This window comes from Plectrocnemia conspersa, unplaced genomic scaffold, assembly GCF_051122295.1.
Source record: "Plectrocnemia conspersa isolate PC_06_02 unplaced genomic scaffold, ASM5112229v1 ptg000009l, whole genome shotgun sequence".
Classification (NCBI taxonomy): domain Eukaryota; kingdom Metazoa; phylum Arthropoda; class Insecta; order Trichoptera; family Polycentropodidae; genus Plectrocnemia; species Plectrocnemia conspersa.
This window is the reverse complement of record NW_028277173.1, coordinates 9,507,961-9,533,329: the sequence shown is the minus strand read 5'-3', so window position 1 is coordinate 9,533,329 and position 25,369 is coordinate 9,507,961. Positions and strand designations below refer to the sequence as shown.

The 25,369-nt window shown below is 34.9% G+C and overlaps 1 protein-coding gene and 1 long non-coding RNA gene across 24 annotated transcripts in view; one reads left to right on the top strand and one right to left on the bottom strand.

Moving 5' to 3' along the window:
- Positions 1 to 25,369, bottom strand: part of beta-Spec (spectrin beta chain) — a 48,612-nt gene that overhangs the window by 1,256 nt on the left and 21,987 nt on the right. For 6 of the 23 annotated variants that reach the window (XM_088193021.1, XM_088193026.1, XM_088193027.1 and 3 more), the window contains exons 2-18: positions 15,423 to 15,582; positions 11,944 to 12,095; positions 11,694 to 11,867; positions 10,491 to 11,621; positions 10,135 to 10,421; positions 9,810 to 10,065; positions 8,919 to 9,738; positions 8,677 to 8,858; positions 8,362 to 8,601; positions 6,939 to 8,292; positions 5,558 to 6,868; positions 5,290 to 5,486; positions 4,007 to 5,092; positions 3,710 to 3,887; positions 1,777 to 1,872; positions 1,358 to 1,522; positions 59 to 152 (exon numbers count right to left, since the gene is read on the bottom strand). In XM_088193021.1, coding sequence (XP_088049147.1) covers positions 59 to 152; positions 1,358 to 1,522; positions 1,777 to 1,872; positions 3,710 to 3,887; positions 4,007 to 5,092; positions 5,290 to 5,486; positions 5,558 to 6,868; positions 6,939 to 8,292; positions 8,362 to 8,601; positions 8,677 to 8,858; positions 8,919 to 9,738; positions 9,810 to 10,065; positions 10,135 to 10,421; positions 10,491 to 11,621; positions 11,694 to 11,867; positions 11,944 to 12,095; positions 15,423 to 15,558 — 7,859 coding nt within the window. In that variant the 5' untranslated portion in view covers positions 15,559 to 15,582. Of the gene's footprint in view, positions 1 to 58; positions 153 to 1,357; positions 1,523 to 1,776; positions 1,873 to 3,709; positions 3,888 to 4,006; positions 5,093 to 5,289; positions 5,487 to 5,557; positions 6,869 to 6,938; positions 8,293 to 8,361; positions 8,602 to 8,676; positions 8,859 to 8,918; positions 9,739 to 9,809; positions 10,066 to 10,134; positions 10,422 to 10,490; positions 11,622 to 11,693; positions 11,868 to 11,943; positions 12,096 to 14,792; positions 15,269 to 15,422; positions 15,583 to 25,369 lie in introns of those variants that run through there. The other 17 variants (XM_088193035.1, XM_088193036.1, XM_088193041.1 and 14 more) reach the window with 15 other exon arrangements.
- Positions 17,418 to 25,140, top strand: LOC148231871 (uncharacterized). The gene is made up of 2 exons (XR_015810780.1): positions 17,418 to 20,046; positions 22,425 to 25,140. It is a non-coding gene; the product is annotated as an uncharacterized LOC148231871 (long non-coding RNA).

The following is a 25,369-nucleotide window of genomic DNA, read 5'->3' as shown; positions in this document are numbered from 1 at the left end:
ACAGATAGTTGTCGACTGCAACAGTGTATTTTATCTATTATATGAGAAACTTGACTACCTGTTAGTTGCTCTTTTTGTCGTAGATTCCCATTCATGTTTGCGTACCAGTAATCCTTCCATGGCGTCTTCGTCACTACTTGGACTCTGCCCTTCTGTATATCAAAAAAATAGCATTAGTTTAAAATAAACACATGTCGTCAATTCTGATATATACATAAAAACAAATATACTTTGGTGTGATCAAACTTGGCAGTTTATATATTACATACGTAATAATTTACATTCGTTTAAAACACAAGGTACATGGCTTCAAATATAATTATTACATCTATGAATTAAATACAATAATCATAAATATCAAGCATAAAATTAATTATATTTAACTTTTAAATATAAAATAAAGTGAGCTGATACAAGAATATGTTAAAGAGAAAAGTATAAAAAATATAATGTTATAATAGATTAACCCTTTGCAGTCCTTAAAATAACAAAAATATTCCACAAAGTCCCTAATTGTTTGCAGTATTTTTAGAAAAAAATACATTTTTTCTGACATGAGAGAGAAGATTGATGGTCCAGGAACAGACTTATAGTTCTTTCTATTGTTTATTTTCACTACACCAATATTATATTCTTCGTTATCAACTAATTCAACGTCTAATTCACGCATATAGTTATTATCATCATTACTTTCAAATTCGTCTACGTCAATATATTTTTTCATAATTTTAGGCATTTTATATTTATTTTAACGTTCAATTTTGCACAAAAATATTTACATTCACGTTTCAAGCGCCACTGCAATGGTTGTTTCCCTAGCAGGTAGATAAAAATATTCTAAATTCACAAAAAAAGCATCACATTCCTTTCCTACATCTGTTTTAAACACGTCGGAGTAAAAAAAACATGTAGTTTGAAATTTGAGCTATCAACTAATATATTATTAAAATGTTGAGTCAGACTCGATATAAGACTCACCAGAACAAAATCGAAGCCGAGTCAGACTCTAACATAGGACTGGAAAGGATCAACAGTTAAGATAGTGGTTAATTACAATGAAAAAACTTATCACTACAAAGATTATCGATTTCATCAGTGATTACTGCTATGATATCTTCGTTACACATTGAATCAGTATTTTTTTTATCATTTTACCTTTGTAGCAAAAATAAGTTTGTTGTAGCGATTTTAGATATAATATAAATACATGAAAAATAAGCATATAAAACGATTTATACAATTTTTATATTAAAAAATAAATAAATAAAACAGAGAATCCACCACCAAGTTATGTTCAGATCGAGAGATAGATAGATCCCCTGTTTGGCTTAACCTTCACCAAGCGCGATGAAGGTACCTGATAGCTCATCGTCACTGTGAGAACCCTCGGCCACAACAGGCTTTTTGGTCTTCCATCTGAAGCTTCGGAACGGTGATTTGCTCCTAGAGCGGCTCTTCACCTTTGATCCCGAAGGACTCGGAGACGTGAGTTCTTTCGGCGAACGGCCCTCCGAGAGAGCTGCTAATTTTTAAACAGTAAATAAAAACGGACGCAAACAAAAATTGGCTGTTAAGCAAACGACACATAAGCACACATCTTGTTATTATTGTTTACTTTTTATATAACGTTTTAATTTTACAAATAAAACTGCAACACTTCGTAATAACATCGTACAATTACCCCATTTACAATGCAAATATTAATCATCACTACTGTCCCATCACCAGTACGGTAAGACACTACCGAATGTTACATAATTTAAATTTTCAACTCACTGAAATCCTTCCCAGTTGAACTTTTAACGGGAGTAGTGGGTAACGGTTCGCTCAGCCTTTTGGATGTACCAGGCCCACTCGACTGCGGTCTCATAGCTAATCATGCATTATACTCTTGTTAGATACAAATAAATAACATGCAAATAAAGTTGTTAAGTTTGTGCATACAATAGTTTGATTATACAAAATTATTTCCGATGAACAATGCTATTTACTATCACAGTGCATAATCAAACATTGTCAATTAATTTATAAATAACTAATAAGACACTAAAATATATTTCATTAAAATGTAAAGTTAATCTTTGATAATATGAGGGTGAGTCAAATTAAAAAATCTTAAATATTTTTTATCTTGTATTATATGTACAAAAAAGATGAAAAAAAATGGACTTCATTATTTTATGTAGTTTCCATGGCGTTTTTCAGTGCTTAAAAAGTGTATTGATACGTCTGAAAAAAATATGTTGTTGAGTATGTGGCGCCTTGCACACCGCTAGCTGCACCTCTGTCAAACTTGAATATTTTTCCTCCCATCACCTCTTTTAGTAGTCCACTGGGACTAATCTGCGTATGTTCCAGGTGGCTTGTATATATGCCCTTTATGGTGAAAGGGTTAAAACTATATTTAGCACTGCTTCCAAATTACAGAAGTTATAAATTCATATCGCAAGGTTTTCATTTGACTCACCTTCGTATTAAAATAAAAGTATTCAGTTACAAAAGTATATTTTATCTAATTTCAAAATAACTTTTTTACAACTAACATTAAGACTGAAAAATATATTTTAGTAAATACCGCATACATCATAGTCTTCAAAAATAAGAAAAAACGTACGAATAACCTCTCGAAAACGTAATAACAGTTACTTTTAAAGACTAAGCAAAAAATCCATTGCTTAAAAAAAGAATATGATTGAAGTGATATACTTACTCTGATCATTAAAATAGTTTGCTAATGTAATAGTGAAATGAACCGTTAAAGAAATACCATGATAAATATATATATATATCATAAATAAAAACCACCAAAACATTAGAGTACCAAGCCAAGTTTAACCAGACCACCACCAAAGATATACACATAGAAATTACATGATTATTATACATACAAACTATATATATATATACAGATACATATGAAATAATATTCTATTGTATATGCAAGTGATAATATTACAAATAAGAAGCTCATTACAGTTTCAGCTAGTTGGATTACAATATTATAAATAGTGAAAAAAAATGATATATTCTATGTCTAATATTACGAACATGTTTTATCATAATTACATTAATGTGTAATGTTCTAAAGAAACATAGTGAAAGTTTGCCTTCGTACAACCATAAAACTCAAAGATGAAGAAAATGTTAACATAAGCTACGATGATGATTGTTACAGTATGCGTTAACAACAAGTGCTCTTATATGTATGTAAAAATGTACACATAGCGAGTAGTCGAAGAAAAAAAGCACATTCTGTGATATCATGTTTACCTGGTTGTGAATGAGGACGTTCTTGCGTTTTTTCTGACATTTTTGTGGAACTCCTTCTCACAACTGCGTTGTATATTTTATTGTTTAAAATTTTATTGTTTGTTTCCACAAACACACACAAAGTGTATCGATTTAAAGGCAGCGTGTAAAAAAAATTAAAACAGAGTGAAATAGCAAACGTGTGAACACATTGTTTAATTTTTTGACACTTTTGTTTTTTTCTCTTCAGAAACCAGTTTACATCCCTCAAGTTCAACAAACGACATTCGAACACTCTCGAGCTATGCGTTTGCAATGTGATTACAACAATGCGGTGATTAAGCATTAGTACATTGATTGGTTGATTGATTGAAAAGTAGCGCCATTGTTGTATGGTTTGAAAATTGATTTATCCACTTTGATATAATTTGTACGAGACTACAAGAGCATAATACGATACCTTGCGATTCTTGAGGTGCATCTGTGGAATCTTGGGCGGATTGAGCTCGTTTGCGTTCTTCTTCTTGTTGCCGAGCCGCCGCTTCGGCCTCTTCGCGAGCTTGCTGCTCTTCGGCTAATTTCTGTCTTTCGGCTTCTTCAGCTGCTTGTTGTCGTCGTGTCATTTCTTTGATTTCAAACTGAAAATAATCGTATGTTATTATAACTGATGATAAATACATAATTAAACATCTACCAAATACCGCAATTAAAGCATAAATGTACATATGATATAAGCATACAAAACAACATAACTTACTTTTGTTAATACACATTCACCGCCATCACCGAGAAAAGTATCCAAGGAGTTTGAATCAAATAGAGAGGCATGCAATTCTTTGGAAGAGTGTAAGGAAGAAGAAGGACTAGGAGTTACATCGCTGAATATATATTCAATACTATAAAATTTGTTAGGTTTCTTTACGGGAGAATTCAACGAGTTATTACTCAAGTTCTGACATGAATCAGATTTTCTTATCATAATTGGTTTTGTTTTAGAAACAGTTATGTTATTATTTAAGCACTCTGAATTTAAATTGGTTTCGCTCTTTGTGTCGGCCCACATTTGGTGTGTCTTGTTAACGAGCGAAGATTTAGGACGTTTTCTATTCAGAGATTGATATGAGCATTTTTCCCAATGAATAAAATTGGAACATAAAAGTTTAGGATCTTTTGAGAGTTCAAATTTGACTTGACATTCATCCGAACAAATGATGAACATACTGTCAGTTAAAACCTTACGCTGATCGGAAATTAATAAAAGATTGTTCACAGAAGGATCTTTACTAATTGTCTCTATATTATATGCAGCTTGAGAAGCATCTTTTGAGTCCGCTAAAGACTCGGCATGGCAACTTTTCGTTATACTTTCGTTATCACTACACAAATCGTCATCATCTATACTATGATTACTAATATCATTGCTATGATTGCTAATATCTTTATTGTGACTATCATCTTTACTGTTTAATCTTCTCCATAAGAAAGAATCATTTTTAGTTGCTTTTCTATTAGTAACTTCAGCACCACATTCTGGGAGCTGTGGATATATAATTTTAGTACCATGAGAGGTAAACTCTCTTCTTTTGAAGGGCTCAGGTGAATAGAACCTATTACTAGTTAGAATTATATCACGCACCACAATTCCAATATTTTTTTCGGGATACTTTAAAGTTCTCTGTTTTTTCGTATGATATGAATCAACATTATTGTTGGACATAATAGTTCTGACAGGATTATCTGGATCAAGCAAGGGACAAATTTCGTGAGTATTAATACGTTCAGGCATGATTTGAAGCGGATCGAACACCAATGCTGCATTCTGTGATTGCCCTAATTGCTCACACTAAAGACATTCACAAAACTATTAGCAAAAATAAAACATGCAAAGAACAATTAAACAGTTAAACTAAATTACAGTAAATGTGTTAAATACAAAAAAGTAATAAAAATTAAGATTAATTGGCAACATAAATTAAAAAAATTATAAATGTTAAAAATCAAAACCAAATCCACATTATAATTGCTAATGAACAAACATACCGTTGTCAATCGATGTAGGGCACCAAAACGTTCCTCTTGAGCAGCTGCTGACTTCTCAAATGCTTCGTGTTTTTTGATCAAGTTTTCTACATCATCTATTGTGTGACCTAACTCAACAGACATAAGATACGGCTCTTGAGCAATCAACCACGCTTCAGCAACAGCAGCATCACGGGCAAACTGATACACTTCCAGAACTGAAAAGAGCATTTTTTTATAATTAAAATATACACTCGCAAATACTTAAAACAATATAGTTATAACTTACTCAGTTGGAGATTTTCCCATCTCTCTTCCCATCGTCGTAATAGAGTATGACGGTGATTATTCAAAGCACGAAGGCGTTCTTTAATATCATCGGAAGCATAGTGTCGGCGATCGAGCAGTTCCTTGCCCAGAGATATGCATGCTGCTAAATTGTCTTGTCTGGCATCGACTTCCGCTTTCAGAGATTGATGGTTATTCATCAACAGTTCCACACCAGATACGTCTCGCGGTTTCTCGATTGTATTCATTTGACGAAGCACATCGTCCATCCAAATCATCAAAGTGCGAACCATGTTAAAGAATTTGAACAAATCTCCTGTGTCGGCTAGCTTCACTCTTCTCGTCTCGCAGTCGGCTTGAAGTGCTGCCCACGCTGTGAGAACTTCGGCTTCTCTGTTGGTAATCTCTTTAGCCTTGTCTCCTGCATAAGACGCCTGGAGTTTTGCCGATTCTTCTTGGATTTGTTGTACTTGCGATTGAAGAGTCGTAAGGTCAGTGATAAAGTTTTGATGCTTGCGCTGCAAAGCAGATACGCTAGCAGCATCTCTGCCCAGTTCGTCGGAAACTCCTCGTTGGCGCTCAATAATACGTCCCAATGTGTCTTTACAATCGTGGAAGAATTTGTGTAGCTCTCGGGACGCAGCTAACATTTGCGTTCTCGTCTCGATCAGTTCGAGAAGATCTTGCCAGGCGTCGTTCAAGTCGTCCTTCCATTGTGCGATAGTGGCATTGTCGGAGTGTCCCATCGATATCATTTGGTCGGCGATTCGGTTAGCAGTTCCGACTCTTTCGGAACCGATGGCTTCAGTGTCACGGGCGAATTCCTTGAAACGCTCCCATAACAGAGTTACGTGATCGTAATCTTGTCCCAACTCTTGAGAACCAGCGACGACTTCTCTTTCTCCGATCCATTGTTCGAGATCGTCGACTTCCCTGTTGAGTTGGAAGAGACGTAGGGCTTCATCGAGTTTAGCTCTGCGTTCGCCGGCTAAATCTTTCAACCCAGCGTACAATTTGTCAACTTGGGATTGTTTAACAGAAATTTGTTCGCTTTGCGGATGTTCTTCCATGGTTAATTGACGCACAGTTTCGCCGAGTTGACGAATAGTTTCAGCATAGTCCTCAACGGCTTGTTCCAGAATATCATGTTTCTTAATAAGATTTTGTGCTGAAATTTCATCTTTGCCACGATCCTCCACCATCATGTACAGTTCTTGTTCGCTCATCCATGATTCGGCTTCGTTTGCATCGAAGAAATATTGTTGAGCCTTTTCTGACTGCAAAAGGCCACTATTTCTATCCTGAATGGCATCTGAAATAATAAAAATAAGAATCAACGACGAACCAAACATATTTAAAATGTTGATAAAAATAAAGTATACCTTTAAGCGCTTGCCAATGTTCAGTAAGCTCTCTAATCAAATCTAGGAACTTAGGACTTGCTTCATGACCTTCGTCAATCAACTTCTGACCATTACCAATGACAGTAAAAATTCTTTGTTCATGGTTGTCAATTTCAGTCTTGAGAGATTGATTCTTCTTCTTTAGCATATGCACATTGAAAAGAGAATTTCCATAGTCTTTGCTAGTGGCTTGTGGCATTTTTTCACCAATCCAAAGTTTTTCATCTTCAACATCGCGACAAAATTGGAAGGCTTCTTTCTTCTTCTCCAGTTGTCTTTGTCTTTCGACCAAAGGTGCTTTAAGTTGTTCAAATCTTTGTTCGACTGCACTCTTTTTAACTTTAATGTCATCCATTTTGTCTGGAACGGTTCTCTGTAGATATTGGGCTTGAGTTTCTAGTTCTGTTACTTGGCGCGCTTTAACGGCCATCTGTGTTTCGATCATCTGCTGCTTTTGCATCAAGATATTAACTGACGCCAAGTCCGATCCAGTGTCAGTGTTTTCAATTTGTTTTTCAAGCTCGTTCATCCATGAATCGATATCGTCACATGTTTGATGAATAAGTACCTCTCGGTTGTCATCGAACAACTTCTCTCCCTTATTTTTGGTAGTATCTTCGAGATTATCGAATTGATCGCAAATATCTGACATTTTAGGGGAAATTACTTCGGCGAATTCTGGTTTCTGTTTCATTAATTCCTCAGCTGCGTTTTGAACAGCAATCAACCTCTCCTTATTTGCTGCAATTTCAGCCTCAAACGCTTGATGACGGGTCCATTTGGAGTGGATGGTTTTAGCTGACCTGTAAGTGTCGTCTTGAGCAGTGAGATTCTTCTCGTTCACCCATTCGCCTAATTCGTCGCAATCTTGTAGGAATTGGTGAAGTTGTAATTGATCTTGCAATTTCTCCATTTGTTGAATTGCCTTTTCTCTGTTAATATTACGGCGAGAATCAATGTTTTCAGCTTTCTTTTGTACTTTATCAGCATCAAAGTGTGCCTCTTCACAAAGCCTATTAGCAAACTGTACGACTGAGTTGATCTTTTCGTCATTAGCTTCCATTGTCGTCAAGAACGATTCATATTCCTTGATCATGTTTTCAGCCTGATCAAGAGTAGTAGGAGACTCTGCCTTGCTGAGTTTGTGTTCTTGCTGTGCGAGCAATACTTCGGCTTGACGAGCGTCTCTCTGCAAAAGTTGTAGATCAAGACTCTGCGAAAGCAATTGTTGACGATTCTCCCACATTTGTTGCAGTTCAGCCCATCCGTCGCTCAAAGCGTTCAAACGTTCTCTTAAGAACATGTATTGAGGATCATCTTGCGTGGATGGTTCCTAAATTAAATAAATATTATACAAAAACAGAATTTTTAACAGCAGATTTATTGACAAAATTAAATATACCGCAGTGATCTTCTTTCCGTATTCCATCATGTTGTTATAATCTTGGGTGTAATTATCAATTTCCTCTCTAATCGTTTGATGTTGAGAGAGTAATTTCTCAGCATCAGCGAGAGAAGCTGGAATATCTTCCGATGCAACATCTGTTTGTGTTTTGGTTAACCATGATTGGAAGTGATCAACAGAACGCAAGAAGCGATGTAGATCTCCCGCCTCTTCCAACTTTGCGTCTCTATCTTTAAGCTAAAATAAAAAATAATTAATGAAAATTCTCACGTAGAAGGTCGTAGTTTAATTTATTTTATTTACTAAATTTACCATTTGTGTGAGTTGTTCCCAAATCTCTTGTATTTGTGAAACTCGCTCTCTGATAAGAATGGCTTCTTCGGGGTGTTCAGCTTCGATAGCATCAGCCTCTGTACTGAGTGAACGAATTCTGGCTTCAATAGCAGCAAGATCACGCTCCATACCAGACACGCGTCTTTGCAAGGTCATTACACCTAAGAAAAAGTTGAAAATATTAAATTTGAACTATATTTTATATTAATTATACAACATACCAGTAAGATCCATTTCTAAATTATCAGTAGATTGAAGAATGCGTTTCTTATCTTCAATCCAAGAAACGGTTTCTCTGCATTCAATATGGAACGTTTGAACTCCGTGAGCAGAGTTAAGCTCCTCGCGTTTAGCTTCTGCTTTTTCTCTGAGTTGACCCCATAATTGATTCAATTCAGTTTGTCTTGTTTGAATGAGTTCTGAATCGGGATGTTCAACGTGCAAAAGCTGTCTTGCCAATTGGTTGACGACGGCAATGCGAGATGCGTTTGCATTCATCTCTTTATCGAATCCGTCATATCTATGTTTCATTATCTCCACATCTTCAATGTCCTTAGCTGGCACCATTGTGCTGAGCATTCGGTCCTTTTCAGCAATCCATTGTTCAGCATCAGAAGCCTCGGACAATAATTTGCAGAGTGACAAAGCATCGAGGAGACGTTGACGACGCAAGCGAGCCAACTCAATCAGTTCGTTGTGACGAGAATCGATAGATGCGAGACGTTCAATAACTTCGGGAGCTTGGGCGTCCTCGGGTGAAAGTTGTGCAGCCTGTTGTTTCAAAGTTTGAATGACTCCCGCATAGTTCTTTAGCTCGTCGGTTACGTCTTTGTGCTTCTTCAACAGACTTTGCACTTGTGCTTCGTCCCGCCCGACTTCTTCGGACGATACAAGTTTCAAAGTATCCAACATCCAAATGTCGATATCGTCAGCATCAGCGAACAGTTGATGATATCTCACCGCTGAATCGAGTCTATCGCGTCTCAGAGATACAAGGTCGAGCAGATGATTCCATTGAGATAAGATCTCACGTAGTCTATCCTGCAATTTCAATAAGATGTGAATCATATAGATCTCGGTTGGTTGAATTAAGTTTATAAAATGTAATTTACTTGAATTCTGTCAGAGCCAAAGTGACCATCTTTCACAAGCTCATCTCCGACTCCAGCTACTGCCATCAATTGTGGTTCATGAGATTTAACTTCATTCTGCAAAGCGTTGTGTTTGCTGAGTAAGAGATAGACGGTGGTCAAATCGTGACCAATATCATCAGCTGAAACAATCTGTTCCTTCTCCTTGATCCAATTTTCTTCATCGGCGGTATCCCAGTAGAATTGCCATAATTTTCTGCTGTCCTCCAAGCGTTTTCTAGATAAAAAATATTATATTAGTTTCAAGTTTCAAACAACTTAATGTGAAACGTAAAAAAAACATTACCTGCGTTCAATTGCAAGTCTCACAAGTTCACCATATGCATCTTCCAATTGTTGGATTCGTTCAACGGTGATAGCTGGGTCACACGGTCTATATCCGTCTTCCTGTTCTAAGAACCGTTGACTTTGTTGAACAACACTCTTTACCCGTTCTCCCAATACGTTGATATCTGCTTCTACCAAGGAATGCTTTTGTAACAAATCTTCGACTCCCATCAAATGCTTACCATAATCGTCGGTAAGTAAGCGTAATTTGATTTCTTCCATAGAATCAAGAATGTAGAGCATTTCCTAATAAAATATATTCATTAAAATTATAAAATAAAATATTCATAGGTCACTTTGTAATAAAACAAATACCTGGAAGTTTTGTTGTAATTGTAACGAAAGTTCTAAACGCGCACGTCTCGCCCTTAGCAGTTCAATAAGGTACACCCATAAACGAAGAACGTTATCTCTTCTTGCACTAATTCTATCGACGTCGTGATATCTTTCAGTTTGTAGCTCAGTGCAAACGCCGACTACGGCCTGAACGCGCTCCTCGTATGCCAAAATATCTGTTTCGATAGCTTCATGTTTCTTAGCTGCCGCTTCAACAGCAGCAAGGTCAAAGCCAAAGTTATCTTGACTGACCAACCGCTGGTTCTCAGACAACCACGCCTCGCGCATAGAAGCTTTGCGGTTAAATCTAGCAGCGAGTTGGTCTAGTTTCTCTTGGCGAATCAATTCTTCTCGTAGCGCGAGCTCCCTTTCGTGTTCAGCCTTCTCTAACCTTTCCCATGCTCTGTTAATGTCCGATATCATCTTACCTTCGCGAGGCGTGTATGGACGTTGATTATTTGCGCGCATTTTAGACTGCAATGTAAACAGAAGCACCTCCAAGTTGCCTTTTTCAGCGAATTTTGGCGGTTTTTCGGCAGTTCTGTAGTTGGCAAACTGCACCAATTGTTGCTGGACTCCAGGTAGCGAGTTTGCAAATGTACGGTCGCCGAGCGCTTCGATTGTGCTTTCGATCCATTGCAGTAAATCACTAGTCAACGATTCGTACTCGTTAATCATGCGATCGTTTTCCATGGCGATTCCAACAACTTTTCCAATACGCTTACCTTGCACTGTTTCTTGTTTCATCTTACTAAAGTAATGATAATACGTCACAACGTATGTAATGATAGATTTCTCGTCGGGATGTTCAACAAAGATATCTTCGGCGTCCAATAGTTTTGTGAGTCCGAGTTTATCTTCGGCCACGTTGAATGCGTTGTTCAAATTATACATCGGATTGCTCTTGGACAGTTTCTCGAACTGAATCAGATCAGGGCGATGCTTGTGGATGATGGCGTTGAATGCTAATCCGTCGCGCCATGATGTTGTGAAATTTCTGACGTTCACATTGTTATAACCGGCTGTTTTCATTTGACACCAGAGCAATAGTGCGTCCTTTGCAGATTTTGTTTCTTTATTTTCAGCTTCTTCAATTGTAATATCTTGTATCTAGCGAACAAGAAGTTACATTACACTTTGATTTAAAATTTCCTATAAATAAACAACAGAAATAAAACTCACCTGAAATCTCAGGATAATTGTCCATATGAGACCAAGGTTAAGGCGTGGATTGCCATCAACGATATCATGGGAACCCATGTTTTCGAGATGCACTCTTTGGTCTCTTAAAAATTGTAGAGCCTTGTCAACGTTTTCTAAACAATGGATTCGCATTTTTCCCTTCGTAGGTCGAGGCTAAAATAATAGAAAAAAAACACTTAATATTTATTTTATAAAAAGCAACATTCAAACAATGGCTATAAAATATTACCAATCTCTCGCCCGAGAGAACTTCCAACAATTTTATCAGCATCTTTCCGTCTCTCATGTCTATGTACAGATCGCCGATGCGACTTCCGACACGCACTAAATGGGAATTCACCCATTTTTGGAACGTCTTTTTCTGAACACTTTCTCGTTCGTCTGAAATGACAATAATAAATTGATTAAATGTTAACCTATTATTGTGAGGAATGGAGTAACTTCTTAGATATGCAGGTTGCGTCGAATATTATGGATCCCGTGGACTGTGAGAAGAAAACACCTCAATATGTCGAAAAAGAAAATTAGTTGCACTTTTGTAAAGGTTTACAGTATTTTTGATTATAGTAATTTATTAGTTTACATTTTTACGATTTATTTGATTTCGTTTTTTAATAAGTGTGAACTTGAAATCATTATTTACAGCCCAGCATCTCATAACTTATTCTGAAGTATGTATGACTGTTCTTCATAATTTACAATAAACTATTACAAATAAATAAAAAGTTGCAATTGAGCCATGACCCATAATTGAGAAAAATGGAGACATATGGGTGAACAATTCAAAACTGACTTGTCTGAGAATAAATGAAAAATGCATAGCACCACTTTTTTTTAACACTTTTGTAATATTTGAGAAACTTTGATCTGTGTGTGATACATGAATTATATATTGTATTATGAACAAATCATATTATCCATAAAAAATAAATATATAATTTTTTTTTGTTTTTATTGAATATGTATAAAATATTCTCAATGAGCTTAAGTAGCTTATTATTAGAGAATTTTTAATTTTTACTGTATGACTGCACGATTTTAATTTATCACCACGACATTCATTCGCGAGATTAGGAAATTCTAGGTAAACTTAATTTGTGATTATCGATCGGAATTAAAATTATTATATACAGGCAGTTCTCGAGTTACGACCACCTCGACTTACGACCATTCGGAGTTACGACGAAAAAAAAAGTTGTAAATTTTTTTTTTTTTTTATGTCATATACATAATTTCAAGACTGGTTTGATAACTGTTTCATTCCAGAAGTAAAGAAGAACTGTGATGAAAACGACATAGCCTTTAAAATTTTATTGATTCTTGACAATGCTCCAGGCCATCCTCCACACTTAGGGGAATCACATCCAAATATAAGTGGTTTATTTACCTCCAAACACCACCAGCATTCTACAGCCGATGGATCAAGGGGGTATTGCAAACTTCAAAGCCCATTATTTAAGAATCACTTTTGCCCAAGCAATTGCAGGAACAGACAAACATCAGACATTAAGAGAATTTTGGAAAAATTACAACATCTTTCATGCAATAAACAATATCTCAAAAGGATGGTCCAAAGTAACGACGAATTGTATGAACGGCATATGGAACAAACTCTTAAAGAGATATAATGACAATATGTATTTTAATAAAGAAGGGGAAATAGATGAGATAGCAAATATTATTGTAAAATGTGCTCAACAACTTAATCTGGAAGTTGATAATGAAGATGTAATTCATCTTTTGGAAAATGATGTTGAGGAACTCACAAACCAAGATTTGATTGAGATTGAGGAACAACGAGTTGCAGAAAAATATGTAATGGAGCTAAAAGAATTAGATGAACTCGAAGAACCACCAAAAAAATTTGTGTTAAAAGACATGGTTGCAGCTTTTAGCCAAATCAATGATGCTATTAAAAAAATTGAAAATATGGACAAAGACATCGATAGATCTTCCGAGGGTACACGGCCTTATTCAGCAAGCACTTGCGTGTTATTATGAAATTTATAGAGAAAAGAAACAACAAACTGTACAAACAAACCTGGACGTTTTTTTAAGAAAAACAAGCACTATCACTGCACTCGCTGAAAAATCTCAAGAATTAACAATGGAAATCAGTAGCACAGATGATAAAAATACTCTAGATTAATTTTTATAAATAAAATATTTATGTAGATATTTGCTAAAATGTATTTAGTTAACAACTTGAAGTCAGCAATAAAAGTGGTTTTTGTATTTCGCATGTATGCATTGTTTTTAATTATTTTTTGTATGATTTTCGACTTACGACCTTTTCGAGTTACGACCAAGGTGGTGGAACGGAACCCCGTCGTAACTCGAGAACTGACTGTATAATAAACACTAAGTTTGATCTCCTAAACACGATAGAAAATGAAAAACACTATCGTCCATGTGGGATTTGAATCCAGATCTTTTAGATCAATAGTTAGCGACTTATACCACTCATCGATCGTTTTGGTAAATAGATTTGTAAAGGGGTATGATACTAATATGATAATAATTGATGAAAATTTATCTGCGAAGAAAACATTAATGTTTAATAATTAGTATTTAATTTTATTTAAAAAAAAAACACTAGTTTAAATATTTAAATCGAAGCAGATTCAAAAGAAGACGAATCAAACAAACAAAATTACAAACCATATAATTTTATTGTAAAAGTTTTAGCACCCCTGCATAATACATCGCGTAGATTAATTAGTACGCAAAGTATATAAATGTTTATTCAATTCTACATTCTTAAAAATTCAGAAAAAATAAAATTGCCGCTAAAGCGTGCGAATCGATTAATTGACGAGAACAAGTTGTCCACAACACTGATAATATTGATTTAAACGTTTTATATCAAAGTAATTCCGATAGTGATCGATCGCGCTCTGGAGGGCCGCCAAAAATAGCAGATAAAATACAAACGTTGGTGGACGAGAACTAAGAGCAAACGTAAGAGGCACTTGCAGAACAAGAGTCACACAACAATCACCCGATATAAAAAAATATTTTATACGCTTAATAATTTAGATAACGTAACATAATTCGACATGAATGCAACGAATTTACCTCTCAACTCTGTTACCACTTTGTCGTAGTATAAGTCTAGTCCAGGAACATCCGTTTCGACTCCCGTTCTAATTAACTGATAACATTCAGTCATTTGGCTAATTGGTACACTTTTCACTTGAGTAAAATTTTCAACCGACTCATTATTTGGCGGTACGTCTTTTACTTGAATGAAATTGTCGGTCATCTTGACGATTGAAACACTTTTACCCGATTATTTTTATCTGGAGATTTATTATAGAAACGCACATTTTAATCGAAATGTCTAATTTATTTTACTGGGGTCCATTTTAGTGATACCAACTGCGCCGACGCCCGCAGGCTAGTGAGATTTGATCCGAAATCGAAACGTAAAAGTTTCGCGCGGCTACCGAAGGGAAACCGGCGATCGGATCGCCTTAATATTTATGAGAGAGACAAACGGCAAAACCGGCACGCGACAATCAGAGCGACAACGCCAAAAAGCGTAGACTGGCAACTGTCGAAGGGACTAAGACATGACCGGGAAACGGCCGCGCGGATGTGGTGTAAATTTGCACCAGAACCGCGCTGATAACACGCCTTAATCGCGCGTTTACTTTTTGATATGAAATCCACTACTACCACTAAAAATACGATATTGACACTCACCGGCAAGCGCTTTGATGCGAGATCGTTCGAAGAGCCTGGAAGACGAGTTTCCGCCGTCGTACTCGTAGTCGTCCATGATCTCCTGCCCGGGGACCTGGGAAGGGTCCCAGCGGACCATTGATATGTCGGTCGTCATTCTGTCGCCGTCTTTAGCTGCTCACTGCAATGGAGAAGAAAGATAAAATATAAAAAAAATCGCAAATGTCGAGCTTTGTGTTATAGTAAAAGAGAAGCGAACGAAGGCGAAAATAGCGTTCAATAAAAATAGCCAAACCGCGCGCCACGCCAGTGGGGATCTCGAGCGGGAAATTCCCGCATAGTATAATCGTAGAATATGATATTATTTATAGTTGTAGTGTTTAAAACGTGTGTGTATGAATGAAAAGCGAACGTGACCGTACGCCGTTCAACCCTTTGAAACCTCAAACGCGAGAAACGCCCGATGGAAAATTTCACGCACGCAAAGCAAATAAGGGAAAAACAACAAAATGTTGTCGCCAACAAGCATCGATTGCAATAAATTGTAAGAAGTTAATAATTCGATTTTTTTCCAAAACGACTGTATTCTATTTCTTCGAATGCAATTCGACACGATCAATTACTTCTTCAGAAAAAGTATTTTTATTTTATAAGATAATGTGGCATTGAATTGGGTTTATTATGAGAAAATGGTCAATTTATATTTTGCATCTAATCAAGATATTCTAATTTTGTATATATTTATTTTTAAAAACTATAAGAACCGCCAGTTGAATTCTGTCATGTTTTTCAATACACTTCCAAAGCACAAAATTACATATACATAATTTATAAATAAGGATTATTTAATTTTTAAGATTTTTTAAACTTGAACATAAAAATTATGGTCTACATAGATTCCATTAACATTTATATTATGAAACACCAGATATCAATAGTAATTCAAAATTAATAAGTTTGAGTTTCACAGTTGCATTAAACGAAAAACATATGTATCATATATTCAAGTAAGATTCTTACAAATCTCGAAAGATATTGAGAAATAGGCCGAGTATTTTTTGCTTATAAAGAAACGTCCAAGATGTGAACGCTCATCAACACAGTATCGGCGACAATGTGAAATTACACGGTTAATTAATTTTTCCTTTTTTAATTTAATTTATTGAGGAAAACGTAAAATATCACTTCCATACTCATTTAACTCAAAAACATAATAGCAGTTTTGGAACCATTCTCCAGGTTGAACATATGTTTAATATAATATTAAAAAAATACCAATAGAATATTACAGGAATTGTTTTATTGATTACAAAATTACACAACATGACAATAATTTATAATAAAAATATAACACGTTATAATTTTTAATTCGTCGCGAGGATTAATTAGGCTGAACGTTTTATTTTAATATATATATATATATATATATATATATAATATATTTCCATATATTGTAATATATTTCCATTGATCAAAGAATTATACGCAAGCTTTTGGAAAAATAACGTAATCAACCTATGATATGTTCCCAAAATTTCTGGTACTGATTTTGAGGTCATCAATTGAAATTTCTTGAATGCGACCTTTTTTGTTTGGAACTAACTTAATGCGGCCTTCCATCGTAAAAAGGTTTCCCAACCCCTAAATAAATGATATATGAATAATAGGTAAGAAGCTTAATTTTTGTGTCGGTATTCGAAAATAACTTTTATTTATTTAAGATTATAAATGCTATAACACACCTACTTGTATAAATCAAAAAAATATATAATAATAATAATTTAGCATTTATTAAAAATAGAGTACACTAAAATTTAATATTATATTTTTAATGTTAGCATAGCAAATGTTTGAAAAACATTTTATTAGCTCCCCTAATAATAAAGCGACTCGATGATAATCTCATGGTAATCACATATTCGACTCTCTTCACCTTGTCTTTCTATTGTGCACACTTTTTTTAACTACCGTGATATTCTTAGTTCTGTGATTACCATTCAGTTGTTTTCGCCGCTGTTTTTTTTTGTATTTATCTATTATCTTTTATGTCTTAATTATAATATGACAAACCTTTGAATTAGAATAAATATTAAAATGTTTATTAATTGCGAAATTGGTGAAATAGTATTTAATTATTGTATTTTAATGTTTATCAGCTCGTGTTCTATGTATAATGGGTTGATAATATTCTACAAGGGGGAGTACGAGTCGTATCCGTATTTGTATCATAGTCTCTTTTTGCTATGAGCGTTGGAATGGTTCATTGCATTCTCGGCGTGACACACTTTTTATAGTTGCTAAGAGGCAATGTTGACAATCCGTCATTGCTTGGTGACTTTCGACTGTGAGCTTTAGAGTGCCCTAGAGTCGCGATCGCGTCTCACGTCTCTTATTCTCGCGCGTTGCGGCCAGAACGTCAGTGCTTGAGAACGCTCCTCTTGCACGATCCATCCAGCTTCTCAACGAGCTTGCCAAATACAATGATGTTTTCGGCGATAGCTATGAGGAGCTGGAAGAAAGTGGAATAACTTTTGTTTTTAATCATTTTTAAACTGTTTTATTGTATAATGGCCATCATAACACATTAGTGAATGTCATGAGAGTCAGATTTGCAATAAAAAATATGAGGGAGGGGCAACTTGGTTTTGCATGGGGCGCTAAATAAGTTAGGGTCGGCCCTGGCTTAAAAGATACTTTACTTCTATTTCCATAAAAAAATATTTACAATTAATTTGTAGCAGCATTCGTGCATTACTTTCTATATATACTATATATAAACATGTCTCTCTTTAGCTCATGTTTGCCTTCCGATCAAATTACGACCATTATCAGTCGACGTCTATATAGTACGTGTGTTAGTGCCGTATGGGCGCGGTCGGCGATAACGTCGACCCATATGCGGTATTACGGCGACAAATTGCATCCGTTGTCGCAAATGCATCCATCCACCGACAAGGCCGATTTAAACCGGGCATAGAAGAAGATAGCATACGGTATAGCCGAAAACGAATTGAGCGAGGCCGATCAGGTGATTAATTCCGTCTGATTCAAATAAGCGATGCTCTCATCGGACGCTCTAGTAGAGAGAGAGAAAGATAATCTGTTCACGCAGCAACCAAGGGCAAGCTAGAATTATTGTTAGTTTTCCATTTGGTGTCGATGCACACGAACGATCGGCGAGGACGAAGACGTTGTCGAAAACCCAATCAAGTAACAGCATTAAATCGTATATTTATATTGTCATTCCAATAGGTTTTCAAGGAAGCGGAAATGTGTTGAGATTCGTACATCCTCAGAGAACGATAGAGCGCTAACCGACATTGAAACAAGGATGCCACTACTCAAGTGACAGGTGGGCGTAACACTCTGTTGAATGTGTCGGAACAATATTATAGAGTTGCAAGATGGTCGACTTGCAAGAGCACCATGTCGTTAAAATAAGTATAATATAAAAAAAAGCAAATGCTAAATAAATAACATTTATTTGTATTATGTGACACACGGTTAAAATTTTTTTTTCAAAAAGTAAAATAGAGATTTATAAATAATGCATTGGTCGTATTTCACTTCCCGAATGTATATACAATATTATACAAAGTTCTCAAACTTAAAACAGGGCATGTTTATGGAATTGGTTAGCTCCATCATTCCAAGAAGTTTATCTGTTGTTAAAACACGATTAAGTGGTTAAATTACATAATGCTATTACAGAACCGATTATTATGGGGCATTTGCAGGAGATTTTCCAGTCGAATCGACTAATGTACTAATTAAAATAAATCACATAAATTTGTGATTAAATTATGTAGATACAAAAAAGTCTGACCATCTTTTATTTACTGCAACGTTGCAAATCGGCCACTAAAATTTATGAAATTATGAAACAATTTAAAGAAAAATAGCATCAAGTTGAAACAATAAAAGAAAAAAAATCGCCAGAACCAAAATTGGTAATGCAAGCCATGTATGTTTGTTTTTGTTTTGAGTCACGTAGAGGTCGTGGTTCATCGCGAATTACAATAAAGGGACAAACAGTGAATGCTTGGTATTGTGTTGGAAGAAAAAGTTTTGACTGTGAGAAAAAATTAAAGGTTTTTTCATCGCAATTTGCTGTGATTTTCCACGTCTTAATGTTTTTCTTAGTCCTAGTATCGCACTCATTTATGCTGGCACGAACATTCGAAATGAAACGTTCAATCCCGAAAACTAATATGATTGCTTCAAAAAATAAATAGAAACGATGATAAAACATTTCTTAAATGAATATACATAGTACTAACACTCCGATGAGCTTTATCAGCTCGCTGTAGAGCTATAAATATCATAAAAGTCATGACCTTATTCGGTTTTAATTTATCATCTCAATACAAGTTCAAATCAAGAAAAATAAGGAAATCTTAATCACAAGATCGGAATTATGGTCTTTTGATAGATTAAGATTTGATTTTGCGACTTTTACTGCTGCTATGTCGTGCTGTTTTTTAAATACAAGATAGAATGTTAGGAACATTTTTTCCAAAGTAAACAATCTGGGCCGATTGATATTTATAACTTTTAAAATATACATTATTATCGGAAAGACACGCTAAACAAACACAAAGAAGATAAAATTGAAGCAATCACAAGAGCAATTAATAAAACGTTAGTGCAGTGGTTCTTAACCGGTGCACCGCGGTGCACCAGTGCACCGCGAGCCTATTGCAAGTGCACCGCGAGAAAATTAGTAAAAACGAAAAATCCGCAAAATAGTAAAATCTTAATGTTTCAATCAATCTATATTTTATTATAGTTGCGATACCCCATAATGGTTAAATTTATTACCAAACGAAATTGTGAATCAGACCAAAATATTAACGACACTGGGAGTACAAGTGGAAGAAGTAGTGACGATGTTACTAGACATCATACGTCTCATACAAAAGAAAATACATCCAGTAAAATAAAAAAAATTAATCGACAGTATTCTGAAGAATATTTACGTTTCGGTTTTACTAGCATCAATGAGGAAGGATATCACATTCCACTATGTGTTGTATGTGGAGAAAAACTATCCAATAGCGCGATGTATCCTGACAAGTTAAATTGCCACTTCACTACGAAGCACGCCGATCTTGCATCAAAAAGTAAAGATTACTTCAAAAGATTGTTAAACATGCAAAATAAACAAGCGAAATCTTTTGAAAAAATTGTTAAAACTTCCGATAAGGCACAACTGGCGTCATACAAGATTGCTGAATTGATTGCTGTACAATTAAAACCACATACTGTAGCAGAGTCTCTAATTTTACCTGCATGTTGGAAAATAGGAATAATTATGTTTGGTGATGAAGCAAAAAAGAAAATTATGAAAATTCCTCTTTCAAACGATAAAATAAAAAAAAAGAATTTTAAATATGTCGGACGATATTGAGAAAACAGTTAACGATAAACTTTCCAAGCGATATTTTGTTTTACAAGTCGACGAATCTACTGACATTAGCGGTAAGGAACAAATACTAAGATTCGTTCTTTTCAAAAATGAAAACAAAATAGTGAATCAATATCTATGCTGCAAAGAACTTACTGAGCATACGACAGGACAAGATGCTTTTGATCTTATTTCTTCATATTTAGAACAATTTAAAATATCATGGGAGTTATGTGTAGGAATTTGTACGGATGGTGCTCCTTCAATGATAGGCTCATTTAAAGGATTTGTAACCCTTGCAAAGACAAGAAAACCTAATATTATATCTACGCACTGTTTTTTACATAGAGAATCTTTAGTTTCGAAAACATTACCAGCCGCACTAAATCCTGTACTAGATCAAGGTGTAAATATGGTGAATTTTATAAAATCAAGACCTTTAAAAACACGCATTTTTAAAAAAACTTTGCATTTCTATGGAAGCTAAGTACAAGTGTTTGCTTTTTTACACTGAAGTCAGGAGGTTTTTGCCGATTCGTAGAACTTAAGAATGAATTGTTAATTTTTTTTTCGATATGAAGGTATGGATGATTTGGTAAAATGTCTTCAGAATAATGATAGGTATGCTAAAGTGGCATATTTAGCAAATATTTTTAATTATTTAAATAACGTTACCACAAACATTCAAGGAAAAAACGAAAAATTTTTGACATCCATTGACAAATTGACAGGATTTCGGAAAAAAATAACTCTTTGGAAAAATCGAATATTAAAAAAAAAAGTAGATATGTTTCCTTCACTTAACGAAAACAATCCCGAGGGAGAAAATTATGACTGGATACGAAATCCATTTGCTACGATTGATACATCGTGTTATGGATTTTCATACGCCGAAGAAGAAGAATTAGTCTCATTGTCGACTGATCGTACTCTAAAAATGAAATTTTCCGAAATGACCATGAAGGACTTTTGGATTTCTGTCCAAGAGGAATATCCAGTTCTTTACATGAAGGCATTGAAAATTTTGTTAAAGTTGTCAACATCATATTTGTGTGAGCTTGGTTTCTCAACAGTAACTAATTTGAAAACTAAAAAACGAAAAAGACAGAGAAAAAAATTTAGACGTTGAATTGAGGGTAACTATATCAAATATTCGACCTAATATTTCTGATATCTGCAAAAGCCAACAAGCTCAGGTATCACATTAAGTAATTTTTGATTGATCATATAAATTCTATTATATTAAGCAGGGACGTCATTTTGGGTAAACGAAGGGGAGGAAATGCACCATTTATATTTGCCACCCAAAGAGCACCTTCAAATATTAATATAAATATTTTTAATAAAACGCGTATAAATATAAAATTGTTTCTAGGGCAAAATTAACTAACTTAATTTATTTTCATTATTAAACTTTTTTATATAATTTAACTTAAAAAAATATGTAAAAAAATTGTATGTAATTTTGTATGTAACTAGGTATTATTTTTTTTAAATATGTAATAAAAATGATGTCCACATATTTTTTGCGACCTCTTAATTTTGGTGCACCGCCACTTTTTCCCACGATGAAAAGTGCACCGTGACTTTGAAAAGGTTAAGAACCACTGCGTTAGTGTGTAACGTCTTACGTAGCAATTACAAATACTTACATGGCTATAAAGATTGCTATTTTTAAAAGTGATCATACAGTTGGTGGATATAATTATGGGCGGGGAGAAAAATTCTCCTAATCCACGCATGGCTTTAACCATTTTCCCAGGAAAACCGCTAAAGAACTCAAACTGCTTTTACCGCAGTGCGAAACGCGATACGGCCGATGTATAGAATGTCATCGAATCGGAATGTTATCGCACGCGGCACGAAACACTATCCTATCTTTACTCAAAAAAAATACGAAACAATCACTAGTTAATAGTTTTTTCATATATGTATATAATTTCTGAAATAGTTTTTTATAATCGCTAACAAATCTATATTTAATCTTTTTTTTTAAATTCGCATACCGTATTCGTTATTTTGGTTACACACGACACGTGCAAGAAGTACTCGCAATATCAATATTAAAACAGACATTACCCATGTAAACGCTGCCACTGCGTATGAACATTTGTTTAAAATATATTCGCTAACATGCATGCACACATTCACACACAAACACAACAGCTCGAAATTAGCATCAGAGCCGAGCGTGACTAACAAAAAAATATGACCCAGATTAAGTGTAAATATTCGCACGTTAAATTGCAGCAGTAATGCAACTAATGTATTGCGTAAAGTTGCATAATGTATGGAAGCAAAATAATCAATTTAGACAAAAAATAAGCAGCACTTGGACGTTCTTACTAAGCTAATCTTCAAGATTCACTGCAGAGTTGTGCAATTCTGTACACACATTTATGGCTAAATTATGTAGATTTAAAAACTACTGCCATACACTCGCAACCACCTCAAGAGGCCCTCGGCCACTTAGCGTGTGTTGAGGTCAGTCGTTTTCCAAAAAGAACGTTTTGTCAACCGCACAGCGCACGAGAGAGAGCACGCAACGTTTCGCAAAAGTGTTGATTGAATCTCTAAGTTTTGATTGAAGCTAGATTATCTCACGCCCACGAGGTCGAATCGGAGTAGTCATATAAACAAACGAAAAGTCGCGGAATTTTCAACCAGGCCAGTGACGGCGAGCACTGCAATGCAAAAAATATTGCAAAAAATGGCAATAGCAACATTTACGCAAGAGCCGTCGGCGCGCCTAGCAAAGTGACTTTCTAAAATTTATATAGACGAAAACGAGAAACTTTCGCCGAGAGCACAGAGAGATTTGAAGATCAGCATCCGTCGCCATGCATTTAAAAATAATCAGTTTCAACTCACAGTGACAATAATACAGGCGGCCCTCGACTTTCGAACGTTCGAAATTTTTTAAATTTAATTTTTTTTTAAAAAAACGTTCTGATAGCGGTGAATCTTTTGCTTCAATCGGACGTTCGTATGATACAAACAGGTCTACGATATGTTCAATTTTGCAAAATAAAAATATAATTAAAGAATACGTTCAAAATTGTGGAAAATAAAGATATATTTCCACAATCTTTAATGATACGTTTCCAAAAAAACACAGCAAAAAAAAACATGAAATGGAAAATCTTTGTCATCGTAGATCGATGACCGACATCAAAAAGATGTCGCTCTGAGTATTTCAATTATTCAAGCAAAAGTTCTTAGTTTGCACAAAGATTGGAAGGATAGATTAAAAAAATATTTTAACACGGTTTTTCAAGCAAGTAACGGTTGGTTTTACAATTTTAAAATGAGGTTTTCTTTTCATAATATTAAATTTACTGGAGAATCAGCTGATGCGGATAAAGATGCTGCAAAAGAATTAATTTCCTAATTATGCAAAATTATTGAAGATGTAGAATATTCCTCTAGCCAAATATTTAATGTAGATGAGACATGTTTATTTTGGAAAACACTTTAACAATGAAAAATATTAATGAAGCCTTCACGCACCTTGGCAAATTTTTAAATATTATGGAAGATTATGATCCCAACGGAGAACGCATATCTCAAGTGCGTGGGGCGATCAATAAAAACATAGCATGTTATAAAATACTATATGAAGAAAAGAAAAAGAACAGTGGAAAACAGTTAACTCTTGATAACTTTTCAAAGGAAACACCCGCAAACCCCACTTAAACGTGACTCTTAAACGCCTCTTAAACATCTTATATTTACTTAAATAAATAAATATTTTAAAATACACACAATTTCAATTTTTTTTACTTCCCTCGACTTTCGTACATTCAACATTCGCACACATTTTCAATTCAACGAAAGTCTAGGGCCGCCTGTACATACAAATGTACATACATGCCGTTTGTTGTTAAGGGGGAGTATAAATCTATATTAGAAAACTATCAATTACATTTCACCGAAAGGTAAAAATGCCCATCAACGATACTTAAACACTCGTTTTTGATTTACAGATCATAATAATTATAAATATTATTGTGATCTGTAATATTAATTTAGCTAAATTCTATTTTAATACAGCTGCAATTCATTGATTCATTTTGCGCTAGAGAAAAGTTATAATAACATTAAGTAAGCTGATCGATTTTCGGGACCGGTCCAAATTTCGCACGCCAAACACAGTACCGTAAAAGGCGAACGATTCGACAAACCCGTTGTTTAACCTTTAAAGCTCGATAGAGCGAATGGACTTTCGAGAAAGTTTCACGCATAATGCTATCGACACACGAGCTTCGAATTGCTTGAAGTTCAACCCCTCATAATAAATCAACCAATGTCAACGACTTCATAATCGCATGCAGTAAAAGCAATGACATCGATCCTAGGGCGCGCCGTTACGCTATGCTTTAATCGCATTACAAATGTAAATCTACACCTATGAGAACATTGAGTATGAGACGATTTTAGGAAATTGTTACGAAACGAAACATATGGAAAACCATAAAGGAACAACAGGTGATATCATCCAAACGAGAGAATATTATAATAGTACATGAGCAAACTTATAAATCAAGTTTGTTCATCTATA